At 37.3% G+C, this 19289-nt stretch overlaps 3 protein-coding genes across 3 annotated transcripts in view; 2 read left to right on the top strand and 1 right to left on the bottom strand.

The window, feature by feature from the left end:
- The window catches only part of LOC122968041 (oocyte zinc finger protein XlCOF6-like), an 813118-nt gene that overhangs the window by 380837 nt on the left and 412992 nt on the right, over positions 1-19289 (bottom strand). The gene's annotated exons all lie outside the window — the stretch shown is intronic.
- Positions 714-11809, top strand: LOC122968053 (drebrin-like protein B). The gene is made up of 15 exons (XM_044332993.1): positions 714-1325; positions 2328-2383; positions 2470-2582; positions 3425-3499; positions 5309-5452; positions 5543-5620; positions 6609-6760; positions 6840-6894; positions 7781-7846; positions 7951-8059; positions 8150-8395; positions 10179-10247; positions 10359-10453; positions 11417-11486; positions 11582-11809. The coding sequence occupies exons 1-15, from the start codon at positions 1243-1245 to the stop codon at positions 11716-11718; spliced, it is 1548 nt and encodes a 515-aa protein (XP_044188928.1). The 5' UTR covers positions 714-1242; the 3' UTR covers positions 11719-11809.
- LOC122968082 (cytochrome c oxidase subunit 5B, mitochondrial-like) lies at positions 15206-18255 on the top strand. The gene is made up of 4 exons (XM_044333035.1): positions 15206-15380; positions 16499-16569; positions 16755-16854; positions 17714-18255. Exons 1-4 carry the CDS (start codon positions 15260-15262, stop codon positions 17824-17826), a joined length of 405 nt encoding a protein of 134 aa, XP_044188970.1. The 5' UTR covers positions 15206-15259; the 3' UTR covers positions 17827-18255.

Below are 19289 nucleotides of genomic sequence, written 5' to 3'. Positions count from 1 at the left end.
TGTGTGGATGAAGTGAATCTGAACATGAAATCATTGAACAAGAGTCATTTAACAGACTTTACTGATTGGATGTGTGAACAATCTGAAGCTTTACATAATCAATAATGAAGCTTTACATAATCATTCAAAGCTTCTGGAGGAAAGATGAAACTAAAATGAGAGTTTATTTGAGGCAGTTTTCCCCCTATCTTTACTTTTCTTTTTAATTTTATGTCCTTTGCTTTGTATATACTATATTCTGTTTTTTATATATTGTTATATTTGAGTAAGTTAATTTAGTAATGGTATATATTTTAGCCTTTTTACTTACTCACTTTTTTGCAGCAGCCACTTGATTTATGTCAAGTAATTTCCCCCTGCGAGTGATAAAGTACTCCAGCTATATATATATCTATACATGTTCCTTTGTCTCCCCCCTGTGGCATTTTATATTATATTGTTAAAAACTTTGTTATGAATAAAGGTTATGACAAAAAATGTATTAAAAAAATCCATGCAGTTCACTTTTTGTAGGCGGATGCTTCATTTTCTCACCCTCGATCACACCCTGTTTGTTGTCATTCAGGTCACACACACACACACACACACACACACACACACACACACAAGCAACTCAAAGTGTTTACATAATGCAATAAAACATTAGGAAGCCTGAGAACCTAAACATGCAAATTAAATGAATAGACAAGTTTTTGAAAGGATATTTAAAATTTAAAAATAGAGACATAAATCCAGTAGAAGTAATAGGTTAGAGACACAGTTTTAGTGCAGTAAGAAGTTCCCCAAAAATGCTACAAAGGAAATAAAAGTGCAGCAGAGAAATCGATCAATCAGTGGCCCAGGAGAACACACCCCGGGATAAAATGAATAAGGTGTATGCTCTCTTTCAGATACTTCACTCTCCTGCTGCTGATGAATGAACGAGGTGAGTATTTCTCTGAGAATGTGGTCGATCTGGTTTTTTATCTGCTCCCAAAACTGGTCTGACACATCAGAGTGAAGCAAAAATCTTCTCTGGAAGTCACAATAAATCAGAGCTGCAGTCGTTCAGCTCTGATACTGAGGAGCTTTTTATACAAAGACGGAGATTGTAGGATCATTTATATATATATATATAGATTTGGATTTTCCAGAAAGCTGTGCAGTTGTTTTCTCGTTCCTCCTCCTGAGTCTGTTGGTGTGAGTTTGTGTGGGATTAATATCAGCTTGTTTGAATCTGTGAATGAAGAAACCTGAAAGAAAATGGCAGTGAATCTGAGTAAGAACGGTCCTGCACTCATAGCTGCTTATAAAGAAGTGGTGGACGGCAAGTCAAACACAAACTGGTGAGTTATCTCTGAGTTAGAATAGTTGTTACATATTTCACTTCCTTGTTGAGTGTAATCTGTGATCAGCACACCCATCAGTGGTGGAAAGTAACTAAGTACATTTACTCAAGTACTGTACCTAAGTACAACTTTAATGTACTTGTACTTTACTTGAGTATTTCCATGTGATGCTACTTTCTACATTTTCTACAAATATTGTACTTTCTACTCCACTACATTTATTTGACAGCTTTAGTTACTTTTCAGATGAAGATTTGACACAATGGATAATATAACAAGCTTTTAAAATACAACACATTGTTAAAGATGAAACCAGTGGTTTCCAACCTTTTTGGTTTTTGACGTTTCACATTTCACATGTCTATGAGTTGTTAACAGCTCCACCAAATAGTGATTTTTCCCTCTAAACTTCTCACATGCTTTCATTTCAATAAATGTTCAAATGATCCAATATTTCAGCAAAAATCAAAGATTAGAGAAAAAGTCCAAAAACTGAAAACAGATTTGTGTATCAGAACTTTGTTTTTTCTTCTTTCCTCTCCCATTAATCATCTCACCACCCCTCAGATTTATCTGCTGACCCTTTGGAGGGGCCCCGACCCCTAGGTTGGGAACCACTGGACTAAACTAGCTAACTGTATATAAAGTAGTGTAAACTAGCTCCACCTCCAGCAGCTACAACAGTAACATGCTGCTCTAACACTGATGCTTCACTATTAATAATCTAATGATGTCATATATAATAATATATCAGTCAGAGGGACCAAACCACTACTTTTACTGCAATACTTTAACTACATCAAGCTCATAATACTTATATACTTTTACTGCAATACTTTAACTACATCAAGCTCATAATACTTATGTACTTTTACTGCAATACTTTAACTACATCAAGCTCATAATACTTATGTACTTTTACTGCAATACTTTATGATCTGAGTTGACATCATGATAGTTTTATATCATTTTGTTTTTTATACATTTGTGTGTTTTCAGGGCGCTGTTTACTTATGAAGGGAACAGTAATGATATCCGTCTGGCAGAAAAAGGAGGTAAGATCTGATGGGTGTAAAACAAAGTAAACAGATGAGTGATTCTTTAACTATTTGTCTTGAATAATATGATCCTGTGTGTGCAGACGGTGGATTAGAGGAGATGGTGGAGGAGTTGAGCAGCGGGAAGGTGATGTACGCCTTCTGTCGCGTCCAGGACCCCAATTCTGGTCTGCCCAAATATGTCCTCATAAACTGGGTGAGACGCACGAACACACATGAACACACGCACCATGCAAGACAAGCAAATATACAGATATTCCTTCATGAGTTACAGGTACAGAGAACTTGCCCAATCATCATTAAAATAGCCCAATTTTTAATTTTAATTTAGATCTCAATGTCAGCAAAGTTCTTACACATCATCAAGTCTTAGTGACTGACGCGTGGGATAAAATACTTATATATACAGTATATATACTGTTTATATAAAAAAGGTGGTTCCTCAGCAGTTCTTTGGGGTGGTCGAGGTGCTAAATAGCACTGCTGCCATACATAGAACCTTTCAAGCCCCTGTATGGTTCTTCAGAGGTTCTCTACTGGTTCCTCCACTTAGTTTAGTTTAGTTGGGGAAAGAAATAAAATACACTGTATTTCCTTTTATCAGTATACTGTAATTGTGCAAACTTAAAACCACAGTTACTATAATTATAATACAGAAAATATATAATAGAAATTAAAATAGAATAGATAGAATAGAATAAATAATGTTGCATTAAATGTTGAAAGTTCTCACTCATATGATGTGTTTTATTACAGAATTATAACAGAATTATAATTTGAATAGGAAAATAAAGTTTCATCTTAGTTGTAATGAACTGAAATGACATTATTTTAGTTTTGGTTTATATTATAGTCTAACCTAAAGCTACAAAAAGTAGCCCAAATCATCACAAACTGCCCCAACTCGTCCAGTTTAATAAAAAAGAGTCCAGCTGGGAGGAAAACTGTCCAGTCTGGCAACACTGCTGCTGGTATACTGGTATTTATAAATGTATGTGTCATATATTGTATGTATGTATGTATGTATACACTCAACAGACAGGTGAAGGTGTGAAGGACTCTCGGAAAGGATTATGTGCCAATCATGTGAGCTCAATAGCCAACTTCCTAAAGGTGAGTCTGACTTTGTAATATTCCTCTAATATTGCTTCTTTTTTACAGCAGCGGATTTTCATCAGTATTTTTAGCCACACTAGCGACACGGCTAGCAAAATGGCCTCAAGACAAGACTGAAATATCTCAGCAACTATTAAATGGATTGTTGTAAAATGTGGTTCAGACGTTCATGTACCTCAGAGGATGAAATGTAATAACTGATCCTTCATCACGCCAAAATTTTTGTTTATCCAATACTTTTATTTATGAAAATATGTGCAAAACTATTCCCATCAGCCTCAGCTGTACTTTGTGTTTAATGCTAATTAGCAAATGTTAGCATGCTTTTATGCTAAGCTAACAAGGTGAACACTCACACAGACTGTATAAAAATATGGACGTAGTTACCATGACGTCACCCGTTGGTTTCGAAGCTCAAACTGAGCCGCTCCGGCCGTCGCCATCTTGGCAGTGCGTGACGCTGCCTAAAGTTGGGCATTTTAACATGGGGGTCTATGGGGAATGACTCGCTTTTGGAGCCTCAAGTGGCCGTTCAAGGAACTGCAGTTTTTGGCACTTCTGCATTGGCTTCATTTTACAGAGGTTGCCTCTTGGGTGAACATTATACCTGGTGAACATCAGCATGTCAGCATTATCATTAGTTCACTGCTGCAGCACAGCATCAATTAGAGGGATATTTATTACAGATTTGTGGTGCTTGTTTGAGCACAGAAAAGCCAAATTGGGTTCGTACTTATTTACTAAAGGGCATACTTAGCACTGGTTAAAAATAATAGAAGTGGCACCACTGAAAATTGCATGTTAGTCTAATGTAACATGTATGTTCCTAGAGGTGCAAAATACAGGAGGAGAGAATGTAAATTCATACAAACATCTGCTGCATCTGATTTCTCAGCACAGACCGATCTCTACAGCAGTCTGCAGCTCTGTTTTATCACAGCGAAACAGAGAGACTATATATATGTATTTATATATATAAATGTGTGTGTATAGATTCCTCTTTTAAATGTTGTCAACAGTCATTATCGGTACAGAACTTTGGCAGTACTGTATTTTGTTATGGTAATAAAGCTATTTGACTTGAATTGACTATAGCAGACAGAAACAGAGAGCGACACAGTTTTAAATGTTATAAAGTTAGTTTATCTTGCAGTTTCTCTCCTGCACATTATTCCTGACTGACAGCAGCTCCAGCGTGATGTGACTGAAACAGACAATTATAGTTATTAACTGTTATATTATCTGTTTACAGACACAATCTTGTCAAAGGAAGTTCGAGCAAAAATCTCCCACTGATGTTTCATAACTCATTCAATCTGTTTGTTGAGCTGACAACATGAAGTTATTTAGCTCATATTTCCTCAAATACGTGCATGTTCCTCATGCTGGATCAATACATTCATGCAGTTCTCTTCCACCAGTATTCAGCAGCAGAAAACACTTTCTGTTTACGCTTTATTTCTTTACAGACTCGCATTAAAACAGTCCAACATCAGATCTCACTTAGCAGCTCTTTAAATCAGACGAACTGCAACTCATTTACATTTTTAATCTCACCAGTAAATACCACTCTAAATTAAATTAAAAACTAGTTGTGATGCAAAAGTTTGTGCCTGATGGTGACAGAGTTAATATCTCCTTTAGTCATGTTAACTGATGTGTAACTGATTTCTTTTCAAATCTCATCTTTACTTAAATTTAAGCAACATTTCCCAAAAAAAATGCTGATTTGTGGCTGTTTTGTGGATGCAGCTGTGTAGTATGATCCAGGCTCATTGATTATCATTAACATGTCTGTGATCGCAGGGAGCCCATGTGACTATAAACGCCCGGGGAGAGCAGGACGTGGAGCCGGAGACCATCTTGTCGAAGGTGGCCAAAGCGTCTGGAGCCAACTTTAACTTCCACAAACAAACACAAGAATACAGAGACGCACCCAGAGGACCTGTGGTGAGACGACCTGCAGACCACAAACTAAAATATGGAAACTTTGAGCATCATTTATAATCTCACAGCCTTTTTCCTCTGCTGATATAACAGGGTTCAGTCTATCGGAAAGTCAACGCTGTGGAGGAAATTCAACAAATCAACAAAGACGACTTCTGGGTCAAAGCTCAGGTATCATTAATCTAATCAGCAGTAGAAGAAGTATCCAGATCCTTTACTGCAGTAAAAAGTACCAATACCATAAGTATTATGAGCTTGATGTAGTTAAAGTATTGCAGTAAAAGTACATAAGTATTATGAGCTTGATGTAGTTAAAGTATTGCAGTAAAAGTACATAAGTATTATGAGCTTGATGTAGTTAAAGTATTGCAGTAAAAGTACATAAGTATTATGAGCTTGATGTAGTTAAAGTATTGCAGTAAAAGTACATAAGTATTATGAGCTTGATGTAGTTAAAGTATTGCAGTAAAAGTAGTGGTTTGGTCCCTCTGACTGATATATTATTATATATGACATCATTAGATTATTAATAGTGAAGCGTCAGTGTTAGAGCAGCATGTTACTGTTGTAGCTGCTGGAGGTGGAGCTAGTTTACACTACTTTATATACAGTTAGCTAGTTTAGTCCAGTGGTTCCCAACCTAGGGGTCGGGCCCCTCCAAAGGGTCAGCAGATAAATCTGAGGGGTGGTGAGATGATTAATGGGAGAGGAAAGAAGAAAAAACAAAGTTCTGATACACAAATCTGTTTTCAGTTTTTGGACTTTTTCTCTAATCTTTGATTTTTGCTGAAATATTGGATCATTTGAACATTTATTGAAATGAAAGCATGTGAGAAGTTTAGAGGGAAAAATCACTATTTGGTGGAGCTGTTAACAACTCATAGACATGTGAAATGTGACCCCGACTACACACTGCTTTTTGTAAGACGTCAAAAGCCAAAAAGGTTGGAAACCACTGGTTTCATCTTTAACAATGTGTTGTATTTTAAAAGCTTGTTATATTATCCATTGTGTCAAATCTTCATCTGAAAAGTAACTAAAGCTGTCAAATAAATGTAGTGGAATAAATGTACTTAGTCACTTTCCACCACTGCTAATCACTGACCACAAAACCAGAGTATTAAGCTTCATTTCATTTAAAATAAAACGTCTTCCTCAGAGGGACGAGGAGGTTCGTCGACAGGAGGAGAGCAAGCGAGCGGAGCTGGAGAGGCAAACGCTGGAGAGGGAGAGGAGGGAGATGGAGGAGAAGCAGACGAAGGAGAGGGAGAAGAGAGCGAAGGAGAGAGCTCTGCAGATTGAACAGGACAAGTGAGTCAAAGAACACGCACACACACACACACACACATTACCCAAGAATCAAAGCTACTGTTGTGTGTTTGTGTGTCAGGATTTATCAGAAGCAGAGAGAAGAAGAAGAAAGAGAGAAAGAGCAGCAGCGACTGGTGAGTAACTGAACCGACAAACACTTTTCTTACAGTACAAGTCTGGTGGTTTTATATACTTTTCTTATCATCAATCAAAGTATAATATGTGTGTGTGTAAAGCAGCACGTTTGCATTTCTCGTTATAACAAGAAAACATTTCCTGTTATAACGAGAAGAAGCTGTATTTCCTTATTACGTAATACCTCTCTGGTTACCATGATAAAAATATTTTCATTATCGATTAATATGCTGACTGTTTTCACGTTAAGTCAATGAATTATTTGATCTATGAAATGTTATTTAAACAATTGCATTCACAACTTCTCAGAAACCACAGTGAAGTCTTTAAACTGCTTGTTTTGTCTAAAATGTTCAGATATTCAATTAAAGAGAAAATGAGAAGCTTGAACTATTAAATATTTGGTTTTTGCTTGAAATAGTTTAGATTAATAGATAATAGATTAATACATAGATTCATTTTCAAATCGACTTATCGATTAGTCAACTCTAGACTGGGGATCCTGCTCAGCTGCCCACTTTGCCCAGTTGATGATACTGGTCATAAACCTCCTTTAAGGTGTTTGCTATTTTTTTTCTTCTTCTTCTTTGGTCCTTCAGAAAGTTTAATTTCTAAGTGTTATGCTGACTAAAGGGAACTATTATGACATATAGTCCCTTTTGTCTATTACTGTTGCAATCAGCTTTCATTCACTTTTGAATTTATTATTATTTATTTTATTATATTATTATTCTTTTTTTTTCTTTTGATTTAAAATTATTGATATTGGATTTATATGATGCTTATGTTATGATGAGTTATGATGAGTTTGTATGATGGAGAATAAAGTACATGAATGGATGAAATGTGTTAACAAATAAAAATCAAATCACCTGTTTCTTTTAGAACCAGCAAGAAAAAGAAAACAAGAAAACCGGCATCAACTCTGCTGCATCAGTGCAGAAAGCAAACGTGAGCATGAAAGATGCACCGACGTTTTATCTGTAAATAAAGAATTATATGATCACATTAAATTATAATTATATTAACATGTTTCTTTTTTTAATGAAACTCAGGAGGCCAAATCACTGATATCTCAGAGATCATTCAATCCCAGAGACGTCTTCAAGCAGCGAGAGCAGAACTCTGAGGTCAACAGACAGTCTCCTGCTGAGTCCAGACCTGGTAAACAACACAAATAAACAACACAAATAAACAACATGTGACGACACCTGAACTGACGATTTATACTGACGTTGTCTCTCTGTCTCTCAGGGAAGCTGCAGAGTCCGTTTTTGTCTCAGAAATCCTTTGAGGGAGAAACTCCGCTGCAGCCTCAGTATCCGGCCTCCAACGCTCCAGCTGTGACCCCCCTGACCCCCGTCTTACCCGCCTCACCCGCCTCACCCGTCTTACCTGCCTCACCCGTCTCACCCGCCTCACCTGAGCTGTCTCACTCACCTGCTGCAGCTGTCTCACCTACACCAGCAGAGACGGCAGCCTCACCCGTTCCAGCTGCAGGTCAGACTCACAGCTAATACTGCAGCCTGTTTGTTAACCTCATCAACGTCCACCAGTCGTCCAGTAGTTTTGTGTTTTTTTGCTGTAATCAGGAAGATTTTGTGTTTACAAAAATATGGAGTCTCCAAATTTTCTTTTTGGAAATCTGCCTGGACATTTTCACAAATAAAAAAACACTGTATAATTGACATAATATGAGCTATCTTCCTTAAATGTGAGGCAGGTATTTAGTGTACAGACCCAAACTGTCCTCAACCTTTACAGGCAGTTATTTAGACTGAAAACACATTTTTATCTTTTAAATTTTACTGACTTCAAATGCTCTCTGCTCTGTTTCTGTAACAAATCGAGTGCATCTGACACTTTCACATGAAACTCTGGGAGGGTTCGTGTCTGGAAAGACCTTATTTATGAACATAGTCACTGTGGTTCAAGAGCTACAGACATTTTCATTGCTGTATTTAATTCATAGACTGTATAAAATATAGACGTAGTTACCGTGACGTCACTCGTTGGTTTCTGAAGAGTGGTTTTGAAGCTCAAAGTGAGCCGCTCCGGCCGTCGCCATCTTGGCAGTGCGTGACTCTGCCTAACTCCCAGCCAATCAAAAATGGGCAAAGAGGCGGGCCGAATGGCTGAAACAAGCAACCTAGCGGCTGGCAGACCTTCACTCAAAGCAGCCATGTCCTTCATTATGCATAACTTTACAGCTTAATAAAACTTAAACGGGTGAGTTATAAAATAATTCACCCCCCGTACAGTTGTCATGAAAGAGGAAATTAGCTACAGAGACCAAAACCGTTTTCTGTACCAGACTGTAAACATGTTTATTTCTGCTGTAAAGTTGGGCATTTTAACATGGAGGTCTATGGGGATTGACTTGCTTTTGGAGCCTCAAGTGTTCATTCAAGGAACTGCAGTTTTTGGCACTTCCACATTGGCTTCATTTTACAGTCCCAGAGGTTGCCACTTGATTTAATTTGGGTTTTTGCTCCAAAATAGGTGATAGAGAGGAAGAGGTTAGTAAACACAACAACACAGTCAATCATGAGCTTTCATTCCTTCTGGGTTAAGGGTTTTATTTTAAAAACATGTTATTAAGCAGAATTTTGGAGTTTGATCTGTTTGATTTGTTTGACACGAGTGTGAGAGTTTCATTGAGTAAAATCAAGTGGCACCAAGTTTGTTACAACAAAGAGATAAAATTTAATTTAAAGGTTAACTCTGGCAATTTTCTATATTTTTTTTCTTGTCAACAAATCTCATATTTGGATCCAAACCAACAATGAACTGATCTACTAACAAGTATTACGTGTGTATCTAAAGCCTGATATATCTTATTTCTCTATTGTTGTCCAGAAACTATTAAAAACACGTCAGTGAGCCACACCGCTGCACTGGGTGACATGTTCCTTCACCATGTTTGGTCACGTTAGTTTGTTTAGAAACGGCTCCAAAGACTAATAACAGCATCATATTTTCAGTCTCCAGAGAGTAGTTCTGTGTAAGGCAGACGCTACTGAGCATGTGCAGGAACGTGGTTCTGTTTACAGTTTCACTAGCTTGTTGTGCTACAGATCACAACCTCTGGACTTTGTACTGAAGTTATTTACGATGTAAAATGTAGTAAAAAGTCAACAAGCTGGTGAGGCTACTTCTACAGCTCACTACTGCAGTGATGGCGGCTTGTCTGCTTTCATATCCTGATTTAATATCCTGACAATAAGATCAAAATGGTGATTAAGTAGCATAATGTCTCTCTTTCTGTCTTTAACACACTCAGATGCTGCTTACACAGAAGAGGAGGAGTGGTCAGATGAGTTTGATGATGAAGCAGATGAAGCGACACAAGGTATGATGAACTGAACTGATGATTTAAATGTACAAGAATTATTTTTATTTGATATAATTTAACAATATTTTTACACTGTGAGATCTTATCAATGTTTCATCCAATCTACAGATGAATTTCCAGCTGCAGAAGATGTGTATGAAGCACCACAATCAGCTGTGATAGAGGAGGATCTGTATGAAAATGTCTACGAACAAACACCAACAGTCAGTCCAACTTTATAGTATATTATATTCATATTATACAGTAGCAGCGTTTAGTTTCTGGAGTTCAGTTTATTAAGACCTCGTCCATCTTCTGTCAGCATCATCAGACATGTTCTACAGGGATGTTAATATGCTATATGAAAATGTCATTGTGCCATTATTGTGGCCAAAAACATCATAATTACTAAGACAAGTTCACATTTTTTACTATATTCCTTCTACAAAATCTCACTATACACACTATATATTCACTCGTTATATATTCTGGTCACACATTCGTTATATATGTGTTCACTAATCCTCCTATGAGGAGTAAATTAAGATTTCAGACATTTAATAATCATCTTACGTTTGTATCATTACAAACTGTGTTTCCATCCACCTGTTTTTACACATATTTTCAATCTGTGCCTAAAAAACTTCAGAAATTCAAGAAAAAGAAAAAGTCAAATTTTAAGAAAGTGTTTCCTGTTGTCTGAAGTGTAACAGCAGCTGTGTGGATAAAAATATAAACAGACTGAGTGAATAAATGATGACGTACGTGAATCATGTGACTTAAACGTCAATGAAGAGCTGAAAACATCAGATCTGTGTGGAGCGATGATGAGGAGACTGTAACCTTCCTCACATCAATACATGAAACTAACAGGAATGTCATATTTCCATCATGTTTTCCACCGTTTGAGCTTTGACTGTCGCTCTGTCAATGATGTCATCTCGTTGTGTGGTTTAATGGCACCGACTGGAGAATAAGTTTACCTGCTAATATTCACACAACAGGAGTAGAAACATGCATTAATGTGGTTAAAATTTTTGTTTGGATGGAAACCTGGCTAACCAGTTTGCTCCCAAAAGTGTCAAACTATCCCTTTAAACATAAATGGGAAGCAGGAGGAGTTTAGAGGAGCTAAAAAAGGACAAAAATAACTGTGAAATGTCTTTATATATGCTTTAAAATTTCAGACTGGAGACGTTAACACAGAGAGCAGTGGACAGAACATCTCTGCCAGAGCTCTGTATGACTACCAGGCTGGTACGTACACACACACACACACACACACACACACACACACACACACACACACATTACTGTATGCTGATGACCTCACCATCACCTGTCCTCCACAGCTGATGACACTGAGATCACCTTTGACCCCGATGACATCATCACACAGATAGACATGGTGGACGAGGGCTGGTGGAGAGGTTACGGACCTGACGGACACTACGGCATGTTTCCCGCCAATTACGTTGAGCTTCTCTAGTTTGTTTCCATCGCAGGGAATGGATGAAGATGACTTCTTTTACATCAACCTGTTTGTCTTGTCTTTGTCATATTAAAGGTTTGTTTCTGTCAAAATCTCTCACTGTTTAACATCACTGACTGGATTAATACACTGTTGGAAAAATCACAATAAATATCAAATCCTTGTCTCAGTAACACACATTATTAAATACATTTTTCATGATAAAAACATAAAATTAGTAATTCTATTATTTTATTTAATTTTCTATTCATTTTTACTTTATTTGCGCACACATAAGCGTCCAGATAATAGAAGGAAAAACAACATTAAAACTGAGTGACATAATAAGTAACTGACGTGCACTATGGTCATACTCATTTGGGTTTCTGTGCACATGGGCATTATGGGTAATGAGAGAGTGGACAAGATAGCCAAACAAGCTGTAAAAGAAAGAAAACGTAGACGCCCGAATTACACTTTCAAAATCAGAGGGAAAGGGTATTGTGTGGGGAAAAAACATTAAAGAGTGGCAGCAGTACTGAGATCAGGAGACAAGACGAAGACAACTACATACAAACAGAGCGGGCGTGGAGAGAAACAGGGGAGGAAATAGAAAAGAGAAGGAAATAATGACCAGACTACGAATAGGACACAGTAACCTGTGTGGTCCCTGCATGTTTTGAAGGCAGACAGCACAAGCCTCAAACAACAGACCAGCTCTTTCTTCAACACTCCAGGAATGCTGGCCAATAATATATAAGTGAGAGTCCCAAACTCCTCTCTGACCAGACCATCTAAACAACCTGCTGCAAACAGAGAGAATCAGATAGAGATCTGACTATCTCCAGCATAGTCACCAAACCAGACCACTGACCCAAACCCATGGACTTACAAATGTAGTTTTAGATTTTGTCTAAGGACAATAATATTGTATGTTCTTTTATTCTACTGCCTTTAAGTCAAGAAATGTACCACTAACACAATCCCATTATCCATGGTAACACTATGATGTTTAGTACCATCCTGCTTGTTTCACTCTGCGAACTCTAAAGCTACTATCAAAAATGCAAAATTAAGAATCATGCAATTGCTAAATTGTAAATACTTTGATTAATGGAGTAACCGTATTCAGGAGTTGAACCCGCCTGTCCATGATCAGGAAAGGACTGACTCTGCTCCCCCAGAACTCTGCAACCCCTGGGATTGGCAAGGTTTGCTGGTTCTTCTTGCTTTTGACTTTGTCTTCTTACTCTCTGCCATGACGGTGGAAAGCTTGCATTTGGCTAGTCTGAAGATGTGACTCAGAGCAACAGGAGGTGAAGTCTAGAGTCATGAGTTGAGGATCAAGCCTTGGAGAGCATAAATCAGGAGCTCTCTTCCGATGGAAACTTTTCAAGTTCGGACCGGCCAACTCACTCATCATTACAAGATCCAGACTCCAGCTCCTCCATTCTCCACAAGAAGCCACCTTAAGCCATTTACCCTTAAAAGACCTGTACCCTTGCAAAATCATAATTAAGATCAATAACAATCATAATTCTCATTGACCTCTCTTGTGTGGCCAACAGGGAGGACTATTTACCTATTATTATACCTACTCTAATATGTCACTGGATGAATAATTTCATGTAGGAGTTGTGCACAATAATAATTCCTAATTCCCCCATGAAGTAACTAAGCACATTTACTCTGTAAGAGTACTGTACTTAAATACAATTTTGAGGTACTTGTACTTTACTTGAGTATTTCCATGTGATGCTACTTTATACTTCCACTCCACTACATTTCAGAGGGAAATATTATACTTTCTACTCCACTACATTTATTGACAGCTTTAGTTACTAGTTACTTAGATTAAAAAATTACATAAAATAACATAATGATGAGCTTATAAATTACACTGCATTGTTGAAGATTAGTTCCCAAACTTCTTGAATGGTAGCCCCTTACAAAAAAATCATTGTGTAGATATACCTTGTCATTTTTCAGATGTCAGAGTTGTTAGCAGTTCACATGGTTTCAAATAAATAACAATTTGAGGCCCAAAGAGGTAAAACTCTCCAATATTTCTCAAAAACATAAAGATTAAAGAAACATTTTTAATAAATGAATCCAAATTTATGTAGCAGAACTATGTTTTTTCTTCTTTCCTACCCAATCTATCAACTTAACACCCCTCAGATTTATCTTGTGACCCTTACAGCAGTTCAAACTAGCTCCACCTGGACCAGCTATGATAATAAATTGTTGCTTGTACATTAACTGTTAAATATATTAATATATCAGTCACAACCCAATTTTGTGCAAAACAAATACTTTTACTTTAGTACTTTTAAGTATATTTAGCTGGAGTTACTTCTATACCTTTACTTAAACACACAATGTGTAATTTCAGCCTAGGGCTCTCTCAATCAAAACAATAACAAAAGACGGAGTGTGATGACAGTGTGAAGTAGCAAGGGATCATGGGAGTTGTTGTCTTCGTCGTTAAATAACCAGCTTCACCGGGATAGGATTACCCCAATGTTAATCATTCGGGATGTTTTTACCGTGAGCCGAATTACCCGCAGAGGTCTCCTCCTCTCCAGAACAAACGGACCCGGAGATTACAGGTAAAAACACTGAATAAAGCTGTTTCACCTAAAAAATCAGTGTTTCTCTGACGATGTACGGCAACCACCGGACGTCTGGTACGGGCTGTTAGCTGAGCTGCTGCTAACACTTGTTCGGTTTATTTCAACCATCAACTCCTTTTGCAGAGGAACATTTAATTGGCATTAAAGGAACTGCATTAAGCTGGTTTAAGTCCTATTTATCAGACCGATTTCAGTTTGTACATGTTAATGATGAATCCTCCATGAAGGCAAGGGTTAGACACGGAGTTCCACAAGGTTTTGTATTTGGCCCAATTCTATTCACCTTGTATATGCTTCCTTTAGGTAATATTATTAGGAAACACTCCATAAATTTCCATTGTTATGCAGATGACACCCAATCATATTTATCAATGAAGCCAGATGAAACCAATCAGTTAAACAAACTCCAAGCATGCCTTAACGACATAAAGACCTGGATGATCTGCAATTTTCTACTACTAAATTCAGATAAAACTGAAGTTATTGTGCTTGGCCCTAAACACCTTAGAAACACATTATCTAATGATATAGCTACTCTGGATGGCATTACCCTGGCCTCCAGCACCACCGTAAGGAATCTGGGAGTTATCTTTGATCAGGATATGTCCTTTAACTCCCACATAAATCAAATCTCAAGGACTGCCTTTTTTCACTTATGTAATATCGCAAAAATCAGGCACATCCTGTCCCTAAAAGATGCAGAAAAACTAGTTCACGCATTTGTTACCTCTAGCCTTCTTAAGAGAACAGGATTGATAGGAAAAATCTGACAAACTGTAGTAGTTGACTGCCTCCAGGAGATGGCGGTAATGCAACACCAAGCTGCCGTCACACCCCAAAAACGAAGAAGAAGAAGAAGGTACCTTACGTCATTACGTCATCATTACCTTGCGACCAGACGTGTGATCAGTGAAGGAGGAAGAATGGCTGCAAGGTTACTGCTCCGCTCGGCTTTCAGAGCCGCGACAACCTGCCGGGCTGCCCCGGTTTCTGCCCGGGTCTCTGCCCCGGTCCCCGCTCTGACCCGCGGCATGGCGGCTGGAGGTGAGGACGACATCTACACCGAGACATGACGACAGAAACACCGCTGAAATATCCGCGACAAGGGCAGATAACGCTGCTGATGAGTCAGGCCGGACGTCGTTTAAAAATATAACAATTTATTAAGAAATCGTGTATCGTGTAAATTATATCCCGTAAAACAGAAAGAAATTTTACACAGTAGATTTAGGCTCAAATGTTCTTTAATTCGGCATAAATTGACAATACGAAAAACTATTTTAATTTAAATAAATGTTCATATTTTTTCTTCTTCTGCTCTTCATGTTCTCACCAGACTGAAATAACCATGTGCAACCATATTTAATCCAACTAGTAAATTAATCGCCAACTATTTTGATAATCGATTAATCGTTTTGTGTCATTTTAAAGTTTTAAGTTTATTTATTTGTATAGAACTTTTCATACGGTAGTTGTAACTCAGTGTGCTGTACACATAAGAAAAAATGAAAATACATTTTAAAACTAACAAAAGATAAAAGAATAAAACATGAAAATATATTAACATTTAGACATTAAAGTACAATAAACATACATAGGAAGATGTTGGTGAGGAAGTGAATTAAAGGCCAGTTTGTATATCTAAGTTTTTACTTTGCTTTTAAAAGTTCACTGAGGTCACCTCTTTCAATTTTGCTGGTAAGGTTTTCCAGATTTTGGGAGCGTAAGGCTGAATCCCCGATGTTTTTAAGAAAAAAAAGTCTAAATTCTCTGATTCCAGCTTCTTAAATGTGAATATTTTCTGGGTTCTTAAGTCCTCTATGACAGTAAACTGAATGTCTTTGAGTTGTAGACAAAACAAGACATTTGAGGACGTGAACTTTGACTTTGGGAAACACTGATCAACATTTTTCACCATTTTTTTTTTGACAAAACAACTAAAAAAATCAATAAGGAAAGTAATTGTCAGTTAATAGTTGCAGCCACATGACGTGTCATCATCTTTAATGTCTCTTGTTACTTCCTTCTCTGATGTGATTTATTAGTTTTCTGATAAAGTGATACCACCGCACCTCCGTTAACAAGTTTGCAGATTTGTTTTTGCTTTGTATTGATGATGTTGTCAGTTTCTTTATGACTTAACGTTGTTGGTTTGACGGCAGGGATTCCCACCGATGAGGAGCAAGCTACAGGACTGGAGAAGATCATTATGAAGGCCATGAAGGAAGGAACGGTATGAATCTAAAAATAACTGGCTTGACGACATCCATGATAAACTTTACCCTTTAACATAAGTCAGTAGATTATGAAGCTTAAGTCAGGCGGTCTTCTATGTATGAAAATGATTTTAAAAACAGATTAATGAACCTGTTTTAATGAGTGGTAAACCCGACCAAATCCTTCTCTCTGTGTTTTCAGGATCCCTACAACATGATGAAGCCGAAGGAGTACACCGGCTCCAAGGCCGACCCCCATCTGGTTCCCTCCATCACAAACAAGAGGATCGTGGGATGTGTCTGTAAGTTAATGTGGCCTAAAAAAGTTCACTTTCTAAACCTTTTTAAGATAAAAGTTTAATCTGTTTATCGTCAAATTTGGCAAACTACAGTCTGCTTAGGAGTCGCTTGAACTTGTTAGACTACAACCAGTATCACTATGAGAGGTGAACTGACCCTTTAAAACAGTGATTCTTAAAGGATCAAACTGGTGATTTTCTATATTTTTATTATTGTCAATGAATCAGAACAATGAAGTGATCTACTGACAAGTATTGTGTGCGTATCCAAAGCCTGATATATCTTATTCCTCCGTTGTTGTCCAAAAACTATTAAAAACACGTCGGTGAGCCTCAACGCTGCACTGGATGACATGTTCTAAACTCCAAAGTTATTCAGACAAACAGTTATTTTCATTATCGGTCAATCTGCAAGTAATTTTATCAATAAATTGTCTTTAAAATGTCAGAAAATAGTGAAAAATGTGTAAAAGTAATGCATTCAAACAGCTTGTTCCATTCAACCAACAGTTCAAAACCCCAAAATGTTCAGTTTATTATCATATATGACAAAGAAAAGCATAAAATCATCACATTTAAGAAGTTTGTACTAGTGAATATGTGGCTTTTTTTTCTTGAAAAATAACTATAATAATTAATCAGTTATCAAGATGATTGCTGATGAATTTTCTGTCGATTGACTAATCAGCTAATCGCTGCAGTGTTTCTCCTCTTGTGAAGAAAGTCAGACTGTTTTTTCGTGACTATTACGACACGTCTGAAGCTGCATAAATATGAAGGAAACGTTCACAATGTTTCGAGTCTTAAAACAACAGTCCTGTAAGTTTAAAGGTTAATTAAGTGCTCTCTCTCCTCTGTGCAGGTGAAGAAGACAACACAGCCGTGGTTTGGTTCTGGCTTCATGAGGGCGAGGCCCAGCGCTGCCCATCCTGTGGTTCCCACTACAAACTGGTGCACCATGAGCTCCCCCACTAACTCCTACATCCTTCCTGTTATTCCAGACATCTGTCACACCGCTGTGCGTCTGCACTCTTGTCAGCTTCTCTATGAAATATTCCTTCAGAACCAGCTGAAGAAGGATCAGACCGCCATGTTTATCATTCAGTCTCCGGGAAGATTATTTATCACGGGATCAGTCTACTTCCTGGTCTTAGCTTAAACGTCTGATTGTTCTTCGTCTTGTTCTGTGTCAGTACTTGATCTACCTGCTAACCTCATCAGTCTTTGCTTTACGTGACCTGTTGGTTACATTTACACGGGGAACAGATGTGGTTTGGGACACAACATTTTGAAACATTTCCATTCAGCTGCAGTTTACATTGTTATATGTACTGTACAACGTTACACTCGGTCCACTTACTCCTCTTATTGAAATAATAAACTTCCTGAACTCCTATTTATTGACGTCTTTGACTCTTTGGACTCTTTCTTTCATGCCTCACCTAAACATCTTAGAAGCTTTATTTATTTAGTTGGGTTTGTTGAAATTGAAATCTACAACACGGGAGAAGAGGTTGGATGACGGTTTTATACATTAACAAAGAGAAAATATTAATATTTTATACACTATGGTAGTTGAGCTCATTTTTGGAGGCTTCAAGAAGGTTTTTGTTTAAACTGAGTGCTGTTGATACAAGTTTACAGTCGTTTTACAGGCTGTAGTTTGTGCTGCTGTTGTATGTTTGTGATGTTTTGTAGGATTATTTTCATAATTGATTAATCTGTTGTTTATTTTCTCGATTGATGGATTAGTCATTTGGTCTATAAAATGTCCACAACTCAAAGATATTCAGTTTACTTTCATAGAGACTAAAGAAACGAGAAAATGTTCACATTTAAGAAGCTGGAATCAGAGAATTCAGGCGTTCTGTCTGAAAAAATTAATTCAAATAATTAATCGATTATCGAAATAGTTGGCGATTGATTTGATAACTTATCAACTAATCGTTGCAGCTCTAATATTTTCTCCACCTTTTAGATCAATGAGAGTAAACATTAGATCACAGACACTCAAATATAGTTGTGATTTATGAAAGTTACCAGTCAAACGTTCTTGTTTTCATGGAGAAGTACGGCGATACTGGAAGCTTATTTATGAACGTAATTTAATCCACCTTTGACTCCTCAAAAAGTCGTACAGCAATTTATTTATTATCGACTGTATTTTTTATACAGACTACATTTTATTTTGTATACACAAGTTATTATCTTGTGCACATAAGATAATTTGCTATAAATTCATGTAAATTCAACTTGAGATGCACACAGCCTCCATATAAGGAGAGGATTCAGATAATCAAGTTTTATTTTCACATCAGAATGTCACACAATGAAATTCTTGCTGCTCTTGCACATAAAGGAAGAAAGAAAGACACATTTAGAACTGCAGACTTTAATTATTTTAATTAATTACCTAATAAGTATAACTGCAGACCCGA

This window comes from Thunnus albacares, chromosome 18, assembly GCF_914725855.1.
Source record: "Thunnus albacares chromosome 18, fThuAlb1.1, whole genome shotgun sequence".
Taxonomy (NCBI): Eukaryota; Metazoa; Chordata; class Actinopteri; order Scombriformes; family Scombridae; genus Thunnus; species Thunnus albacares.
The sequence above is the reverse complement of the archived record's forward strand: the minus strand, read 5'-3'. Positions and strand labels throughout refer to the sequence as shown.

Bases quoted from the DNA above. Each gene is read 5' to 3' on its own strand.
- LOC122968053 (XM_044332993.1), top strand. From the start codon at position 1,243: ATGGCAGTGAATCTGAGTAAGAACGGTCCTGCACTCATAGCTGCTTAT. The intron at 5,453-5,542 runs GTGAGACGACCT...CTGATATAACAG, and splicing joins ACGCACCCAGAGGACCTGTG to GGTTCAGTCTATCGGAAAGT. The intron at 8,060-8,149 runs GTAAACAACACA...TCTGTCTCTCAG, and splicing joins TCCTGCTGAGTCCAGACCTG to GGAAGCTGCAGAGTCCGTTT.
- LOC122968082 (XM_044333035.1), top strand. From the start codon at position 15,260: ATGGCTGCAAGGTTACTGCTCCGCTCGGCTTTCAGAGCCGCGACAACC. The intron at 16,570-16,754 runs GTATGAATCTAA...CTGTGTTTTCAG, and splicing joins AGGCCATGAAGGAAGGAACG to GATCCCTACAACATGATGAA. The intron at 16,855-17,713 runs GTAAGTTAATGT...TCCTCTGTGCAG, and splicing joins GAGGATCGTGGGATGTGTCT to GTGAAGAAGACAACACAGCC.